General features: G+C 43.1%; 1 protein-coding gene across 1 annotated transcript in view; it reads right to left on the reverse strand.

The window, feature by feature from the left end:
* The window catches only part of LOC115094121 (carbonic anhydrase 4-like), a 72,494-nt gene that overhangs the window by 13,671 nt on the left and 38,855 nt on the right, over positions 1–19,968 (reverse strand). The window contains exon 6 of the mRNA XM_029606842.1: positions 11,344–11,433. Within this exon, the coding sequence (XP_029462702.1) occupies positions 11,344–11,433 (90 nt within the window). The remainder of the gene's footprint in view (positions 1–11,343; positions 11,434–19,968) is intronic.

The raw sequence follows: 19,968 nt of genomic DNA on the forward strand, positions 1-19,968 counted from the left end.
TAAATAGTATAAATACAAGAAACGATTGAACGATTGAACTCAAAATCATAGTGCAGTTAAAAAATCATAATAGTGCAACTCAATGAGGTGTCCCATAATTTGGGTTTATTGTCACGTCTAGGCAGCATTAAGTGTCTGGGAAGGCTTGGTGGAAAAGCCAGGTTTTTAGCTTTTTTTTGAACTCCTGATGACCTGGTTCAAGTCTTAGATCTGGAGGGAGCGCGTTCCATTGGTGGGGGCCTGCTGAAGATAGTGCTCGTTTGCTCAATGATGATTTTACCGGCAGGGCATGCAGTGTGCCTTTGTATGCGCTTCTAATTGGTCTGGAAGATGTATGAGGTTATTTATATACCGACTTTCTTGATACAAATCAAATCAACTCGGTTTACATCGAACTAAGCAGTAACTATAACCAACCAATCAACAAGAGACAATTCGAAGGAGCATAAAGTTACATTATAACAAGGATGCCTTAAATGGGAGTAGGAAATAAGAAAGGGAGAACGAAGATAAAGTATTATATACATGAGAGTATGGGAGGGAGGCAAGGAGCCATCCTCATGATAACTTGTAAGCGTGATATGCAAGAATTTAAGTTTCATTATGTTGCATTGTTAGAAATACGTTTTTATCATGTTGCCTCGTTGGAAAATACGCAAGAATTTAAGTTTCATTACATTGCATTGGTAGAAATGTTTCACTGTAAGAAATAAGCAGCCCCCGCTTATTTCCTTTCCGTTATCTGTAAACTGATGTGACATCACTGATCTAATGTCGGTATATGAAAATGTATAAATAAAAATAAATAAAGCCTGGTTTTACCAGCCTTGGCTCTACCCTCATCTGGTCATTCTAGCCTCTTCAGGTATGCCTCTTCATAATATGTCATTCACTAGTGACTGAACATACCCTGACAGATATGTGAAACAGAAGGTCTACCTGTACATGAATGTATGCTTAGGAAGCTGTTGTTTTTAGAAGCTGACCTGTGATTCTCTTGTGGTGCACAGGCTGGGAAATAGAACTGCTACTTCAGTGCACCAGCTTACATTTGTGAGTGTTTTTGGACTATACGGCCAGTCCCAGACAGGGTTTGAACCACATCCTGACACACCCACCACAAATAACAAACGTGCACCCAACATGATGATATTCTGTTTTTATTACTATTTTAATAATGTTAATTGCTTTGAATGATACATAGAAGTGATTACTAAGTGTGAAGAAATTAAATGGCCCACAAATTTTATACCTAAAGAACAATCCTCATACTAAGAGTACAGTCCAGTATTTCTACTATAACCTCCCTTATATTCTTACAGGCTAACTAATAAATCATCAGTATAGTCCATATATTACAGCCCATTGTAGCTACCTAAGCCCATTCCATGAATCTATAGTGCAATTTATATACTTACAGCCTACTCACTGAATCTATAGTAAGCAATAAAATACAATACCATTTCATTGTATATTCCATCTTAACAGCAAATAAAGTTCAACAAAAACAATTAATTAAAATCAATCAATAAATAAACTAAGGGCCAGATTTACAAAGACTTTTCTCCCATTCTGTGTCTATGTGTAAAAATGTTCAGGAGCTGAGGCCCTAAAATATCCATAGCTAATATTTATAACAACATTAGCAAGATATAAGTTACTCTAGCCTGGCTCATAGGATTAACTTCTCATCCTAACAAGCTTTTACCCTGAAGGGGTACATAAAGCCACTCCATTACCACTCATGAAGAGGTTCATAAAGGAGCAAACCCTTTTAGTTTGCCCCTTTGGCAATGACCTGCCAGTGGCAATCCATCCACAGAGCTGAACTAGCTCTTCACCCCCACCCTGTAGCTGGAAGCAAGGCCTGGAATTGAAGACTGGCCTGGAACTCATGCTGAAGCTACTTATAGAAACTGTAGAACTGAAGCTGACCAGTTGGGCTGGCTCTTCACCCAACCCTGGAGTTGGAAGCATGACCTGGAGTGGTTAATATACTATAGCCAGTCCAATAAATATATAAATCATTCCATATAACTGCAGTAGAACTCAACTACAATAGGCCATAAACTTAGTGTACAGCCTATCCTGTATAATATTAGTTTATGGCCAATGTTCATGTACACTCATAACAAGAAATAATGTAATGTTAGAGACTGACTTCAGTATATGAAGATCCCTTTCTAATATTACATTATCACTTGTTATGGGTGTATCTGAACATTAGCAGTATATTGGAAGTCACACAAAGTCAGGCTTGCTGACACCTTCTTAGGCTACTATTAATAAGATTTTGCTGGGTTCCACTTTGTTGTTTTCAGATTTCAATTACCCCAATACTGACTGGGTAAATGTATCATCGGGACATGCTAGAGAGATAAAATTCCTGGATGGAATAAATGACAGTTTTATGGAGCAATTGGTTCAGGAACCGATGAGAGAGGGAGCAATTTTAGATCTAATTCTCAGTGGAGAACAGGATTTGGTGAGAGAGGTAATGGTGGTGGGGCTGCTTGGCAATATTGATCATAATATGATCACATTTGAATTAATGAATAGAAGGGGAACAGTAAGCAAATCCACGGCTCTAGTGCTAAACTTTCAAAAGGGAAACTTTGATAAAATGAGAAAAACAGTTAGAAAAAAACTGAAAGGAGCAGCTACAAAGGTAAAAAGTGTGCAAAAATACCATCCTAGAAGCACAGTCCAGATGTATTCCACACATTAAGAAAGGTGGAAGGAAGGCAAAACGATTACCAGCATGGTTTAAAGGTGAGGTAAAAGAGGCTATTTTAGCCAAAAGATCTTCATTCAAAAATTGGAAGAAGGATCCAACAGAAGAAAATAGGATAAAGCATAAGCGTTGGCAAGTTAAATGTAAGACATTGATAAGACAGGCTAAGAGAGAATTTGAAAAGAAATTGGTCATAGAGGCAAAAACTCACAGTAAAAACTTTAAAAAATATATCCAAAGCAGAAAGTCTGCAAGGGAGTCAGTTGGACCGTTATGTGATCGAGGGGTTAAAGGGGCACTTAGAGAAGATAAGGCCATTGCGGAAAGATTAAACAATTTCTTTGCTTTGGTGTTTACTGAAGAGGTTGTTGGGGAGATACCCATTCCGGAGAAGGTTTTCATGAGTAACGATTCAGATGAACTGAACTAAATTATGGTGAACCTAGAAGATGTGGTAGGCCTGATTGACAAACTGAAGAGTAGTAAATCACCTGGACTGGATGGTATACATCCCAGGGTTCTGAAAGAACTAAAAAATGAAATTTTAGATCTATTAGTAACAATTTGTAACCTATCATTAAACTCATCCATTGTACCTGAAGACTGGAGGGTAGCTACCCCAATATTTAAAAAGGGCTCCAGGGGCAATCAGGGAAACTATAGAACAGTTAGCCTGATTTCAGTGCCAGGAAAAATAGTGGAAAGTGTTCTAAATATCAAAATCACAGAACATATAGAAAGACATGGTTTAATTGAACAAAGGCAGCATGGTTTTACCCAAGGCAAGTCTTGCCTCACAAATCTGCTTCACTTTTTTGAAGGGGTTAATAAACATGTAGAGAAAGGTGAACCGGTAGATGTAGTGTACTTGGATTTTCAGAAGGTGTTTGACAAAGTTCCTCATGAGAGGCTTCTAGGAAAAGTAAAAAAGTCATGGGATAAGTGGCGATGTCCTTTCATGGATTACAAACTGCTGGCTAAAAGACAGGAAACAGAGAGTAGGATTAAATGAACAATTTTCTCAGTGGAAGGGAGTGGGCAGTGGAGTGCCTCAGGGATCTGTACTGGGACCCATGCTTTTCAATATATTTATAAATGATCTGGAAAGGAATACGACGAGTGAGGTAATCAAATTTGCAGATGATACAAAATTATTCATAGTAGTTAAATCACAAGCGGATTGTGATAAATTGCAGGAAGACCTTGTGAGACTGGAAAATTGTGCATCCAAATGGCAAATGAAATTTATTGTGGATAAGTGCAAGGTGATGCATATAGGGAAAAATAACCCATGCTATAGTTACACAATGTTAGGTTCCATATTAGGAGCTACCACCCAAGAAAGAGATCTAGGCGTCATAGTGGATAACACACTGAAATCGTCAGTTCAGTGTGCTGTGGCAGTCAAAAAAACAAACAGAATGTTGGGAATTATTAGAAAAGGAATGGTGAATAAAACGGAAAATGTCATAATGCTTCTGTATCACTCCATGGTGAGACCACACCTTGAATACTGTGTACAATTCTGGTTGCCGCATCTCAAAAAAAATATAGTTGCGTTGGAGAAGGTACAGAGAAGGGCAACCAAAATGATAAAGGGGATGGAACAGCTCCCCTATGAGGAAAAACTAAAGAGGTTAGGACTGTTCAGCTTGGAGAAGAGACGGCTGAGGGGGGATATGATAGAGGTGTTTATAATCATGAGAGGTCTAGAACAGGTAAATGTGAATCAGTTATTTACTCTTTTGGATAATAGTAGTACTAGGAGACCCTCCATGAAGTTAGCATGTGGCACATTTAAAACAAATCAGAGAAAGTTCATTTTCATTCAATGCACAATTAAACTCTGGAATTTGTTGCCAGGGGATGTGATTAGTACAGTTAGTGTAGCTGGGTTTAAAAAAGGAGTGGATAAGATCTTGGAGGAGAAGTCTATTACCTGCTATGAATTAAGTTGACTTAGAAAATAGCCACTTCTACTACTAGCAACAGTAACATGGAATAGACTTAGTTTTTGGGTACTTGCCAGGTTCTTGTGGCCTGGATTGGCCACTGTTGGAAACAGGATGCTGGGCTTCATGGACCCTTGGTCTGACCCAGTATGGCATGTTCTTATGTTCTTATGGTGTTGGTTGCAGTGGCTCCGCAAGCATGGAGCTGCTGTGACCAACACCAGTCCATGTGATTGGTCAAATCAGCCCACCAAGGCATGCTTGAAGCCCCAATAGGCTAATCTGCCCCTGCTCCTGCTAGAGGAAGGTGAGACTGGAGAGGCTCTGGAGAGTTGCTGAAGCATCACACAGTTTTCTCTAACTCTATATGCAAAGAGATTCTGTCCAGTACACTGTACATCAAGAAGTTTTTCCTGGACCACAGGATGGAATCTGAGACCCACAGCCATATGAATCTGTGGGCGCCATTTCCTATGCCAGAGACTCTTGATGCTGTTTAGAAAACATTAAAGTCAAGCTGACCATATGTTTTCCATATTCCATCCCAGTTACAGTAAGTCATCATGCTGATTTTAGGAAGCTCCTTGGCCACCTCTGAAATCTGCTTCTGTAGATCCTACATATATTGTCCCATAAAGAGCTGGTTGTGATGGGTCCACCTGCTGTGTAGCCTCCCCTCCACTAGAGGTCCTCAGCAAACCCCGCTCCCAAATGTGCACGTCATCTCCTCATTGGTCACCTGGTGCCTCAGTCCCAGTCCTACTTAACCCAGCCTGTCCAGTCCCTCAGTGCCTCTTCATTGAGTCACCTCAGCTCTCTGACCTGGCAAGCCTTGCCTTGTTATTCTGCCTTGCCTTGTGGCCTACCCAGGCCTTCTACCTTGACTAGCGGTTAGGCCTTCTACCTTGTCTTGTGACCTACCTGGGCCTTCTACCTTGCCTTGTAGCCTACTCAGGCGTCCTATCTTGCCTTGTGGCCTATATGGGCCTCCTGCCTTGCTCTATTGCCTATCATGGCTTCCTGCTTTGCTCTATAGTCTACCTTGGTGCCCTGTCAGTTTGTAGCCTTCCAGGCTTGCTTGCCTTGCTCTGCAGCCTTCTAGGCTCTCCTGCATTGCCTAGTGGCCTACTCAGCCTACTTATCCTGCCTTGTGGCCTTCAAGGCTATCAGAGGTCCTACTTCCTAGCCCTGTCTCATGCCCTATTGGGTTTTCTTGTTTACTGTTGCATGTCCTAGTTCAGTCCTTGTCTAAGTCTTGCCATTGTCCGGTCCTGTCTTTGTCCAGTCCTAGTCTAAACTAGTCTTGTCCAGTCCTTGTTCTGCCCTGCCCAGTCCAATTCAGTTCCTTGTCTGTTTCCAGGCATTGCTCTTGGCCTTTGTTTCTGGTCTGCCCTTGATACCAGTCCGTGTCTCCAGGCCTGCCTGTATCCAGTTCCCAGCCTATGTCTGTATCCAGCCTGGCTGCCCTCAGTACCAGCCTTGCTTTCATCCCTGTCTACATCCATCTCCTGTCTGTCCTCAGTCTCAGCTCCCAGACTGTGCCTAGTTCCAGATTCTAGTCTGTACCTAGTTCCAGCTCCCAGCCAGTACCTGGATCCAGCTTGCTCCATCCATGATGTTTTGCAGGACACAAGTCCTACTGGCCCCCAGAACCCAAGGGCTCAAACTGTGGGGGAGGGGGTTGGTTAGACAGAAGACCAGCTCCAGTCCTGCCCTGCAGTCCTGTACTATTTCTGCAGGAGTGCTCCCTGACTCCAGCCTGCCACACCGTTACACTGGTAAGAAGCTATGCTGGCATTGAGCGTTACTCCCTGAAAAACCTTCCTCCCAAGTGTATAAAAAATTCTGGAATCCTTCTCTGGGGGCACCAAAGAATGGGTTCTAGTCCTCCTGACCCTCTTAACCACAGATTTAACCACTGCAGATTGGTGTGGTAGCTGCATTTTTTTGAATTCAGGAGACTTTTGGACAAGATAAATTGTGTCTGCCTTCTTATTCACAGGAGCCACAGAGAGCGGTTCTCCCTCTTGAAGGATCTCATGTATTGGGCTGCAATCCCCTTAGGAGGCTCCATGGACTGGATGGTGTCTAGCATCTTGTTTCTGGTCTCATTCTCATTCTGTAATGTAAATGAAATGACTTCCGTCATTCTCTTTAGAAAGCCTGTGAAGGAGAGGTCTGCTGGTGGAGGCTTCCTCATTTCTGGCAGAGGAGAAGGGTCAGAAGGAAGACTTGTTGATTTTTCTTCTTCATAGATATCTCCAGATCTATAACTGTATCCCTAGGGAGAATGAGTTCAAACCCAACTTGTAATCCAGGGTGAAGATTCAGATACTGCCCGACTTGCATGCCAGGCCACAGAGACTGGAGCACTTGTCTGCTGGGGGCCTGGAACCTGAGGAACTCCTGCAACTCAGAGAAGCTTCGCCCCACCTAATGGGCTGGAGATCACCATCGATGCAGCAGACATTGATGTCAATTCCCCTCTAGGAACTCACATCAGTACTGGTGTTGGTTCCAAAGCTGTCAGGCAGCTGCAGGGATCCTCTTCATTTGGGATGCTGGGCAGGATCCCCGGGAGCCACAGGAATTCCTCTTCAGTTGGGCCGTCGGGCAAGATGGGATCTCCCGGAAGCCTCTCTTCAGCCTCCAGTAGATTGGGTTCAGCCAATGGCCCCCAGGCTGCCACCCTGTGCATTTATATGGTCGTGCAGGCTCTGGTGCTGAGGAGGGGTGAGGGGTGGGGAGCAGTGAAGGGATGAAGGAACTAAGTCTGCAGAGGAAGGGATCTAGTTAGGAAGGGTGAAGAGGAACCTGCAGGGAATGGAGGGTTGGGATGAGAGAGAACAGAGAAGGGTGGGTAAAGGGGAAATGGGGAGCAGAGCAGGCTAAGGGAATGTAGTGGGGTTAAACTCCCTGTCCCCAAATATAAAAGTCAAAGTATGTCCATGCAGGAGAGGGAGAATTTTAAACAAAATGCAGTGGGAGTGAGGGCAGGAAGGGGAAAAATAAAAAGATGAGGAAAGGAGGAGTAGGAGAATGTGAGAGATGGGGGGGTGGGGTGGGGAGTTGAAAGAGTGATGGGGACAGAGACTGTGATGTGGATGGACTGCAGGGGGTGAGGGAAGGAGAGGAGACTGGTGTGGATGAGCTGGGGTTGGGGAGAAAAATGACTGATGGGACTGTGAGTGCTTCCCTAGCTTTTGGTTTGACCACATGAGTTTTTCCATGTCCGCATTACCTGCTCTTCTCTGGACATTTAAATACAGGCTGGTGAGTCACACTCATCATCCACTGTGTTCTGGGTTTGTTTTTTTTGTACTGGGGATGCTTTAATTTTCCTATCCCAAAAAGGCTTATTATCTAAGCCACCGTATTTTTTTTCTGAAGGAGAAAACACCATGGGATTCACTAAACTGTACCACAGTTTACTTAATCCTACAGTATTTTCCCTAGAAAAATACTGTGGCTTAGGTCCCCCCAGTTCAATAACATGATGGCAGCCCTCCAGTCCAGCTGCCATTTTGTTAAAAGGGCCAATTGGTTAATACCCCCCCCCCCTGTAGTGGCCAAACTAATAGGGGTCTGGCAGGGCTGGTGCAAGGGTATTAGGTGCCCTAGGCAAACCTTAGAGCCTGGCGCCCCCTCCTCCCATCTCCCTATACCCAATTTTATGCATTTATAACAACAGATTTTACATGAAAAATGACATTCTGAGGTAAAAATAATATACCGGTACATGTTACTGTGATAGTTACAGGCACTGTTGTGATGCCAACAAGAAAACTTTGCAACTTGGAATTCATATGGCATCACACCTATTGTAGCATGTTTGTGTCGGCATGGTCCTCTCATATCAACACAGTACTATCTGCCAGCACTCAAACAGTAGCAACCCTACCTATGAAAAGGAATACCAGAAATATTACACTAGAATCTAAAATATCAATACACCTCCTATCAGGAAAACAGAATAGGCCAAGCTACTACAGAACCCTGCAGAGAAACCACATGCTAAAATAATGCTTCATCTCAGTCTTTGCATGCAGAAAACAAACTCTCACCAAATACAGAATAAAGCCACATAAAGTATAAATAGAAATGTGCAGACAAAAACTGAATTGTAAAACGCAACATGCCAGACTCTACACAGTGCAACAATGGAAAAACAAACATTTCACCATTCCTCATAAAATCAAGATATATAAATCATTAATCATAATAATAAAATCATACTAATAAAATAATTTCAGAACAGCTGATGAGTAGAATATCCAATAAAGACTCATGCAAATTTTGAAAGCTTTCCCAAACACCAATAAAATATTTCAAAACAGCAAACACATAAACACCACCCTATAATTAAAAATAAGGATAAAAAATCTCCCACACTCATTCCTGGGAACTTTTGATTTTCAGTCTGAGCTTGTCATGGATTAATGGGAGGAGGTGGTGGCTGCCATACAAAGACTTTTTCATCTCTCTCACATACACACGCTCCAACACAGGCATACTCACTTACTTACACATATGCACACACACACACTCACTCTCCCCCACATGCTTTCACATACACATACACTTGCTCTCTCTCCCCTACATGTACACACACACACACACACACACATTCTCCCCCCCATGCTTTCTCAAACACAAATGCTCTCTCTCCCCCACACACTCACTCTTCCTCACATGCTCTCTCTCACAAACATATACTCTTTTCCCCCCTACATGCTCTCTCTCCCCATATGCTCTCATATACACATGCACTCACACATGTACTGTTTTCTTTTACTCTCCCTCCTAGGTGTAGGCAGCAGCAGCAGCTTTCTTCTTGGACTTCCACAGCATCAGGAGGCCTCCACTGTCTTCCTCTTTCAGCAAATATGCTGCCTCTCTCCTGCCGCACGACCCAGCTTATCACTACCTCTCTCCTGCTGCGCAGCCCAGCCAATGCTGCCTCTCTCCTGCCGCGCGCCCTGGCCGATCGCTGCCTTTCTCCTGCCGCGCGGCCCGGCCGATCACTGCCTCTCTCCGGCCATGCGGCCTGGTTGATCTCGCCTCTCTCCTGCTGCACGGCCCGGCCGATCGTGCCTCTCTCCTGCTGCATGGCGCAGGTGATGCTGCAATTGACCCTCTCAGTCTTTTCTTCCGGCGACTCCTTCCAGCTACGATGATTGGGCATTCTTCTTCCAGCCCATGCGGGCCCACAACACATTTCCTCTTCCAGTTCTTGAGGGCTGGAAGACGGAAGTCCTGCAGCTGCCACCAGTGTCGATTATCGGGACAAATTTTTTTCACAGTATTGAGCAGGAGTGATGGAAGCAGTAGGTGGCTGCTGGGTCGCCCCCAAACCTGTGCTACCCTAGGTAATTGCCTAGTTTGCCTAGTGCTTCCACCGGCCCTGGGGTCTGGTGAGACTCCCTGTTTCACCCCCCCCCCCCTGCTGCCCCCCTGAGGTGGCCCCAATGGTGTTTAAATTTAAAAAATAAATACTCGTGGAACAGACCCCTCCCCTCCCTTCCAAAAACTGCCCCTTTTTCCAAAATCTCTCCCCCAAGCCTCCAAACTCCCACCCAAATCTGGCAACCTCCCCCTCTGGCACCCTAGCCATCTTCCTCCGAACCAGCCTTTGATGGGCTACTGGGGCCCAGAGCACCTCTAGGCTCCAGGTCCTGCTTTCACTATGGCGCTGGCTGGCGGCTTATATACTTTTGCCCTTATCGATATCAGCTATGGAGTTGTGGGAGACCGAGGGGCTCTGCTTATGGTTCAGTCCATTCCATATACTAAATTACAGCTCATCCTAGAAACTTCCTGTGCAGCCCTATAAGCAGACCAAAGCCCATCCCATACAGCTGTAGCCCGTAACAACAGAAAGATACTAGAGCCCTGCAAAACCCTGAAGTCACATCCCACCCCAAATCATTTTACCCTGCTCTTTGTTATTCTACCACGTGGACACAGCACATGCTCTCCTCTAAAGGTGGGCAGGGTTGTTTGTTTGTTTTTTTTATGTGTTTTTGTTTTGTTTCTTTGGTGAGGGTTTTTTTTCATTTCATTTTTTGTTTTAAATTTTGGTGTTGTTTATAATAACACGCACTTGCTATTTTCCAACATACACTAAATGCTGGCTGTCAATCCCCCTTATCCCCACCTCCCATCAACTAAACCCAAGCTTAAAATCTTTGTTCATAAAGCCCTCTGGATTTCTCTTGCAACTCTCCCGCACCCTCAGGCTCTGCCCCCTCCCCATCCCAGGGGGTCCAAATGGGATAGGAGTGATTCCCAGTCACTCTTGCCCCACTGGTGCTATTTTGAAGTACTGCACTGTTGAACCAGGAGCAGCTCGGGATTAATCCTACCCCATTTGGCACATGGGGGTAGCGTAAGTTAAAGGGAGGTGAGACCCGAGCTGTGTGGGTAGGGGGGAAGAAAGAGAAGGCTGAGAGGGTGCTTTTAAAAACATTTTTTAAGAGTGGTTCTAGTTGGGCAGAGGTTACAGAAAGAAATTAAAGAAAAACAAACAAAATGTCTTTTTTTTTGTTTCATTTCATTTAGAAAATAAAATGAAAGCACATCGCTATTCTCCGCTGCCTTACCCATCCACACACATCTCCCCATAGCTGCCTAACGCAATATGACATCAGTGCTCACATCAATGAAGAAGGCCAGCACAGCAATCCCGGTGGAATCCTTCTTGCTTTCGCTTAGGTTCAGGTTGTTTTTGGTGTGCACAATATGCAGCTGTATAAAGCAAAGAGAGAAAACGGTTGTGGATTAGGAAAAATATAGGGATAGATTTCCAAACGTATTTCTGATGATGGCTGCAAGATGTATAACCCACTGACCCCCGCTGAACGACCTCCTGCAGTCGATCTCCTGCTGGCGCCATTTTCCGTATGGAAAATGGCGCCGGCCATACGCGTATGGCCGGCGCCATTATCCGTACGGAAAACAATTTGCGGCATTTTGCGGCGGCCATTTTGCAAAATGGCGCCGGCTGAAGACGACACGATTCAATAGCAGGAGGCCGTTTCGGACCGCCGCTCTACCCCAGGGTAATTTAAGGCATTTGGGGGGGGGGATTTAATTTAAAGGGTCGGGGGTGGGTTTTAGGGGGTTTTAGTGTGCCGGTTTTCCTGCCCTCCCCCTTCCCCCGATTTAGCTACGGACCGCCGCTGGACCCCAGGGTAATTTAAAGCATTTGGGGGGGGGGGTTCGGGAGGGTGGGGTATTTAATTTAAAGGGTCGGGGGTGGGTTTTAGGGGGTTTTAGTGTGCCGGCTCACGATTTTAACGATTTTCACGATACTTTACACACCCAAACGGCAACAATACGATTCCCTCCCCCTCCCAGCCGAAATCGATCGTTAAGACGATCGAGGACACGATTCACATCTCTACTGCCTTCCTCCTCACTACTAGCTCAGGCGATCACAGCCTCTGCTGCTATATTCCCCATGCTCTCCTCATGTCTCAGTCAGTAGGTAAGTCAGTGGATGTGGGGTGGGGAGGAGGCATTGGCGCAAAGCTGAAGATTCTCCTATGATGCCTGATACCTTTCCACTGGCCCTGGACAAACTCAGAAAATAATTCAAAGCCAGCTGCTCATTCAAAATTATAGGGTTTTATGATCAAAAAACAAACTGAGAAATTGGGATTTCACAACATATGTGCAACAAAGCATTTCATATGCAAAAATTCAAATCATTATATTCTAAACACATTTTTTAGTTGAAGGGCTTTTAAATGTATAGCTGTTTCTATCATAGTGGACTTAACTTGTAATTGTATTCTGTGCTATTCAGAGCATCACCACTAGGTGACACTGGTGGGTACGAACTTGCAAATACAGAAGGCTATTACTGGGAGAAGCTTGCAGAGCCAGGTTGTATGTTAATACCTGTGTTAACTGTAAAAGTTCCTGTTTTAACTAAACTATCTCCAGTTTTGTGTGAGTGACATGGTGTCTGAAGTGAATTAAGTCTGACCTGGTGAGGATGCAAAAATTCAATTTAAAATTCTTTTGCTTCATTAGGCCAGCAGCGTGGCTTGATTGGAAACAACACTATACACACTTGGATTGTCACAAAACTGAATGCAGAATTCAGAAAGTCCAAGTTTTCTCCTTGATTGATACAATGAACAGTGAAGCTCAGAACATTTCAAACGCATTAATTTTTTATGAAGAGGCAGAGAGAAATAATTAAGATTTGGTTGGTACAACTTTTATTGCCTCTCATTTGGCATCTCAAGTGCCCAAGAGATTGTTCCAAGAAAAACATCTGAAATTCTGCAAAACCGGAATGACTCTATATATAAACGATGTGCTAGTGTATAGGAAATTAAAATGTGAACATGGCATGAGGTTTGGAAAAGTAGTAAAAATTCTCACAAAATCAGGTTTGAACCTAACTAAAGAAAAGTTTGTCATAGGACAAAACAAATTACAGTTCCTAGGATTTCTAACTGGTAAGTCTGAAGTGAGGCATGATCTAGAGAAAGTTTTTATTTTTACATAGTAACATAGTAATGATGGCAGAAAAAGACCAAATGGTCCATCCAGTCTGGTAGTAACTGCTGCTCCATTCAGGTTACACCCAAGCTTTATGTTAAGGGTAACAATATTTACAATCTAAACCAAGCAACTGACAAACCCATTACAAAATTGTTTTTACAGGGTGAGCAGCCTTCATGATAATTTAGACAATGCTGCTTGAACATGCTTTGCTTTTTGGACTTGGCGATAAAAGCAGTTGTTAAGAGTAGTAAGTGTCGCTCCGTGCAGGTTAACCTCATGCACCATTTATCCCATGCCCTTTTGAATTTGTTTACTGTTTTCATCCTGATCTTCTCTTCCAAAAGGGCATTCCAGGAATTCACCACCCTCTACATGAAGACGAATTTCCTGTCCCCACTGGAGTTTCATTTCATGACCCCTAGTTCTACAGTTTCCTTTCAAATGGAAAAGGTTCGAAGATCAAGTATCATTAAAACCTTTCAGGTATCCGAAGGTCTGTATCATATATCCCCTGCACCTCCTCACTTCTAGGGTGTACATATCCAGATCCTTCAGATTCTTCTCATAAGTTTTCCAATACAGACCCCACACCATTTTGGTCGGCCTTCTCTGGACTGCCTCCATCTTGTCCTTATCCTTTTTGAGATACGGGCTCCAGAAATGAATCCAGTAATCCAGGTAAGACCTCACCAAGGATCTGTACAAAGGCATTATCACCTCCTTTTTCCTGCTGGTTATGTCTCTGTCTATGCAACTCTGCATTATTCTGGCTTTAGCTATCACCTTGTCACATTGCTTCACCAACTTGAGACTGCAAGAGAATATTATCCCAAGGTCCCTCTCTTGGTCCATGCACATCAATCTTTTGCCCCAAATCGCATACAGTTCTTTCAGATTACTGCACCCCAGATGCATGACTCTGTACTTCTTGGCATTGAATCCCAGCTACCAAGTCTTCGACCACTCTTCAAGCTTTGTTAAATCAATTTTCATTCTCTCCACTCCTTCAGGTGAGTCCACTCTGTTGCAGATCTTAGTATCATCTGCAAACAGACACACTTTACCTTCTATCTCTTCCGCAATGTCGCTTACAAAGCTATTGAACAAAGCCAGTCCCAATACCGATCTGGGAATACCATTTTCTCTTCACAATAAGTTCCATTCACCATTACATGTTGTCTCCTTTCAGTCAAAATTTACATTCTACCAATCCATAATAAGAGCTCAGTGGAGTTCAATATGGCTTTACATATATCGATCATAAAATCAAACATATAACAAATATAAATAAATAACAATAGCTTCAATCAGATAAAATCACAAAAATAACCTGATATCAACAACAAAAATTGATCAGGAAAAGCTTGTGTAAAAAACAGACCCTTAACATTTTTTCTGAAGGACATATAACAGACCATGGTTCTAAGCTCAGTAAGGCAAAGTATTCCACAATCATGGAACTGCCACAGAGAAAGCTCGAGTTCTAGTTTCAGCTAATCTTATCTTTTTAAATTATAATACAACTAAAGTACATGTATTTGCAGACCTCAAGGAATGACCAGGAGCATAGATGGCAAGCACAGAATGCAAATGACGAGATTCATTAAATAAAGCTTTAAAAGTTATCAATCTTAAACTATATTCTACTAAATACTGGAAAATAAACTAGGAAAAATATGGCCAAAGCATGAACATCCTGTAATTAATCTGGTTGAGGCATTCCTTATCAACTGAAGAACATGTAATAAGTCCACAGGAAGATCCAAGTAAAAGGCATTACAGTAATTTGGATGTGATGAGACTATAGCTTGCACAACAGTTTGAAAGTCAGATGAACAGAAAAAAAGGCTTAACTCAGGTAGCCCCAGATTCAGGATTTTAGCTGAGTAATTGCAGTAATCACACTTGGTACCAGGGTTAAGTCCTCATGTAGTCTCACAGTCTTTTCTAACCATAGGGTTGGATTCTTCAATGGGGATGAGGCTAAACCTCCAGGGCCAAAGGCACAAGGGTGAAGATCTCTTCTGTAGGTGTACTTAAGGTTACTTAGGTATAGGTGCAGAATAAAACAGCAGGACATATTGGCTGAGTGTTCCAAAATTAACGTTACTGAAGGTCTTCCAATTTAACCATCTGGCACTAGACATATATTTTGTTCTTGTGAGATCCATGTCCATAAATGCTTCTCAACACTCTTCCTCTTTCCCTCTATGCCTGTGTCCCTCAGACTGAGTCCTGACATAGGCTCACCAGGGCTGGGACTGATAAGTATCACAGGTGGGCAGAGGGTCCTAGCTGTAGGGTGACCCTCTTCCAACAGTACCTGAGGTCCAGGGGTGAATGTCGTCTTCCTCAAACATCCAGTTTCCTCTTTTTCCTTGGGTGGAGGATCCAGTGGGAGTCTCCAGATATTCCAAATCTTTCAATCCCAGCTTCTTCTTTATGTTGGCATACTTGGGGGACTGGATTCAAGAGATCCAGGCGCCGGGAGGAAATCTATTTCCCTCCAAATAGGTCAAAAGAGTGGCAGGGCAAAAGCGTCCTCCTAAAACCAAGTTTCTCTACAAAAGTACCATCCAGGAATTCTCCTGCAGTGAGTCACCATGGAGCTGCCATCCACGGGTTGTGAAATGGTACCAGCAGGTCTCCTCTACTACGGCTCTCGCAGGGAAAGCTTTTCCCCCTGAAGTCCTTCCCAAGCCAGGTAGCAGGGATTTCACAGGCAACATCAACGGTCTCAAAAATCACAGGGACAAACGTGCAAAGCTGGAGATGACCCAGCCAGCCAGGTGGTGTACTAGAAGGAAGTAAGCCTCCCACCTATCCAGGAGACCCAAACCGTCTAGTACTGGGAATGGAAAAAACAAAAAACAAACCCCACACAAACTCAAACTGCCACAATGCTTTCCCACTCTGTCTGCTTTTGTACAGGCTGTGCTGACCAATCCAGCAGCCTCACAGGAGGGGTTGTTCTGGAATGGTCCACCTCCATTGCTTCTTCCTAAGCCTTATCTTAAGGCTTGAGCTAGCGTCATCTAGTGGAGATCCCTGAGGGGTTCTCTACACTTAACTATTTTTAATTTATAAAAAGCACTTTTAACCTCTGCTTTTTAAAGGTTTGCATGGCCAATTAAGAGTCTAAAATTATATCTAAATAAGGGAGTAATTGCCGCTCTGTGCAGGTTATCCCTAGGATGTGCCACCTTCCAAAAATTCCACAGAACCGAAAAAATTAATGGCTATGATTAATTAGACTATGATTAATTATTTTGAGGGTTATGTACCAAATCTTTCCAGTATGGTCAAGCCCCTCAACAAGTTGTTGAAACCATAGCTGTAGCTAGCCTATGGCCGATATGGCCATGAACAAAGGCGCCATCCACCATGGGGTGCCACCACCTTGGTCCTCAAGAGCTCTTATGCCAGGAAGAGGAGAAGATGAGCTTCTGTGCCTGCTCTTGGTGTTGCCCCCTCCCCTCTAGGCCATCTTTGAGGAGGAGGAGACAAATCAGAACAAAAATACCAACCCTGCTGCTCAGTGGAGGTGGTCTGTGCAGGGTCCCCTCCATCTGCAGTCAGAAGCAGCGAGGTCAATGGGGCTGCGAGAATAATCATTGGAAGCAGGAAGCACAGTTCGCTAGCTGGAAGATGATGCATTGGCCCACCCTGCCCAACTGCAACTGGAACAGCATGACCCACAGGACCACAGAAAAAGCATCAACCTTCCTCCACCAACATTCTGGAACAGAAGAAGCAGCATGGTCTGTGGGGTCGCAAGAAGAATCTCCTCTTCCCTTGCAGTCAGGAGTAGTGGGGCCATTGGCCCGAAGATTCAGTGTTGGTCTTCCTTTAGGAGCAACAGCAGAAACAGCACGCCCCGAGGCTAGGAGGAAGAAGAGTCTGGTAAGCCGTGAGGCTGAAGGGAGAGGCCGCTGCTGCTGCTCCTGATCCTTGTGCTTCAAGAGGGGAGAAACAAGTAAGAAAGAGACAGTATGTGTGTGTTTGTGGCTTGAGCCTGTGGTAGAAAGAGACATCTTGTGTATGTTTGTGTGTGATTGATCATGACAGAGACAGACTGTGTGTGTGTGTTTCTGTGTGTATGATTGAGCATGGTAGAGAGAAACAGCAGTATGTGATTGAGTATGGCATAGAGAGTTAGCTTGTGTGTATGTGAATGAGTATGGCAGAGAGAGAGAGAGAGAGACAGCCTGAGTGTGTTTGTGTGTGATTGATCATGACAGAGACAGTCTGTGTGTGTGTGTTTCTGTGTGTATGGTTGATCATGGTAGAGAGAGACAGCAGTATGTGACTGAGTATGGCATAAAGAGTTAGCTTGTGTGTATGTGAATGAGCATGACAGAGAAAGAGAGAGATAGCTTGTGTGTGTGTGTGTGTGTGTATGTGTATTTCTGTATATGTGATTGAGTGGCAGAGAGAGAATGTATGTGTGTGACTGAGTATGGTAGAGAGAGACTGCATGTATGTGATTGAGCATGAGAGAGAATACATGTGTGTGTGATTGAGCATGGTAGAGAGAGACAGCGTGTATATACACAACTACTTGAGCATGGCAGAGTGTGTGTGTGTGTGTGTGCATGAGTAAGTGAGCATGTGTGTGTGTGTGTATGTGATTGGTATGGCAGAGAGCAAATGCATGTGTGTGTACATGAGTGAGATTGAGCAAGGCAGAGAACAAGTGTGTGTGTATGTAAGATTGAGCATGGCAGAGAGCAAGTGTGTGTGTGTGTGTGAGGCTGAACATGGGAGAGGTTGTGTACAACAACTCCTACCCTCCCTCTGCTAATCCACAACAATCTCATGGCATCTGGAAATCAAAAGTTCCCAAGTATGGAAAGCAGAGGATTTTTTTTATCCTTATTAATTTTAATTTTTGAGTGTTATTTGATTTGTCTGCTGATTTGAATTATTTTATTGGCATTTGTAAAGTTTTATGAGTTTTTAATTATTTGATGTTCTGTGTCAGCTATTTTGAAATATTTTTTCTTTTATTAGTATGGTTTTACTATTATGATTGTTTTATATTTCTTGATTTTATTGTTTGTTTTATGAGGAATGGTGCTATTTCTGTTTTTCTATTGTTGCACTGCATACAGCGTCTGGCTTGTTGCAGTTTCCTGTTCAGTTTTTGTCTGCATGTTTCTATTTATACTTTATGGTCTCTTTATTCTGTATTTGAGAGTCTGTGTTCTGCATCTATGACTGAGGTGAGGGATTCTGCTAGTGCAGTTTCTCTGTAGGGATCTGTTTCTCTGTAGGGAGCTTATTTCGTTTTCCTTCTATAAGGGCACATTGGTGTTCTAGGACCTGAGTATAATATTTGCAGTGTTGTCATTTCATAAGTAGGGTTATTGCTGTTTGAATGCTGGCAGTTAGTGCTGTTTTAGTATGAGAGGTTTACTATATTGTAATTGTAATTCAGTTTACTTATGGATTTCTCAGGGCCAAGCCCACACTCAGCACACATTACCATAGGCATGATACCATATAAGTTTCAATGATCATTTTTGCAGGGTTGGCATCACAGCAATACATGTAAATTTAATATACATCATATTGAAAGTGATTTTTTTTTTACCTCAGAAGACTGAATGATCTTTTGCATTATCCTAAATGAATAATTTTTAATTGTGTATGGGAAGGGTATGACTGTTGGTGTGGGGAGTGCAAGGTTTTAAGGGGGAGGGTGGAATTGGGAAGCAACATGCTTGGAATTTCATTTTGAAGTTCCTTTGTATGCTTTATGGTGTTGAGTTTGCACCAGCTGCAAAGCAGAAGCAAAGTCTGTGGGTGTGCATGTGTCTCGGGATCCAACTGGCCCCTGCATATTCAAAAAGAATCTTAGCAGGAAGTTTCCCAGCCTCTTACGTAAAATACATTGGATAAGACTCATTAATCCTCTGATCTATTCATAAGATGCATCTAAAAATATTTTCATGCTCATTATTCCAACATTAGAAACCTAACTAATTTATTATGGTGAACAATATTTGATGTATGGATGTATAAATATTTATTGTGAACCTTTTGATGATTATACGTTATAATATGTATGTAATTCTATACCCTACCTAGAACTGTAGATAGAGCGAGTTATGCATTTTTATAAAGAAATAAGGTTCCTGGTCCCAGGATTCCCATATTGAGCTAGAAGCCCAAAGGAGCAGGGAGAAACTGCAGAGTAAAAATAGAAATTAAAGCCCCTATATGTAACAGAGTCTTCCAGCTCTGGTGTTGTATGTTGTTTTTCACTTGGCCATAGGTACCAAATGACTTGGCTACGGCTCTGGTTGAAACTGCACTCTGCCTGGGTTTGAGACCAAGTTTAAGAACAGGCCTTTAAGAAGCTGAAGTTGCTGATAATCTCAGCCCCATTCTTGGCCTTTTATGATATTACACAGCTGTTAGCATACATACCAGTGGCTACTGCATAAGGGATGTGCTGCTATACACAGTATAGTTCCATGGTAAGTTCTGGAAACCCAAGGCCTTCTGCACCAAGACTCTGACTCCAGCAGCAACCCATCATACCCAGATACAAAGGGAATGCCTTGTTGGAGTTCAAGCATATGAACAATTCTTTTGTTCCCTCTATGGACTGAATACTTTTTTATTTAAAGTTTATTGAACCAACATAGCAAGGTAACACAATCAAAAGTGTATAAAAAACAGCAAATAGTAACAAAGATAAATGAAGAAACATACTTGTTGGTTCCATTTTACCCATTTTAAACCCACTCC

Source organism: Rhinatrema bivittatum, chromosome 6 (genome assembly GCF_901001135.1).
Source record: "Rhinatrema bivittatum chromosome 6, aRhiBiv1.1, whole genome shotgun sequence".
NCBI lineage: Eukaryota > Metazoa > Chordata > Amphibia > Gymnophiona > Rhinatrematidae > Rhinatrema > Rhinatrema bivittatum.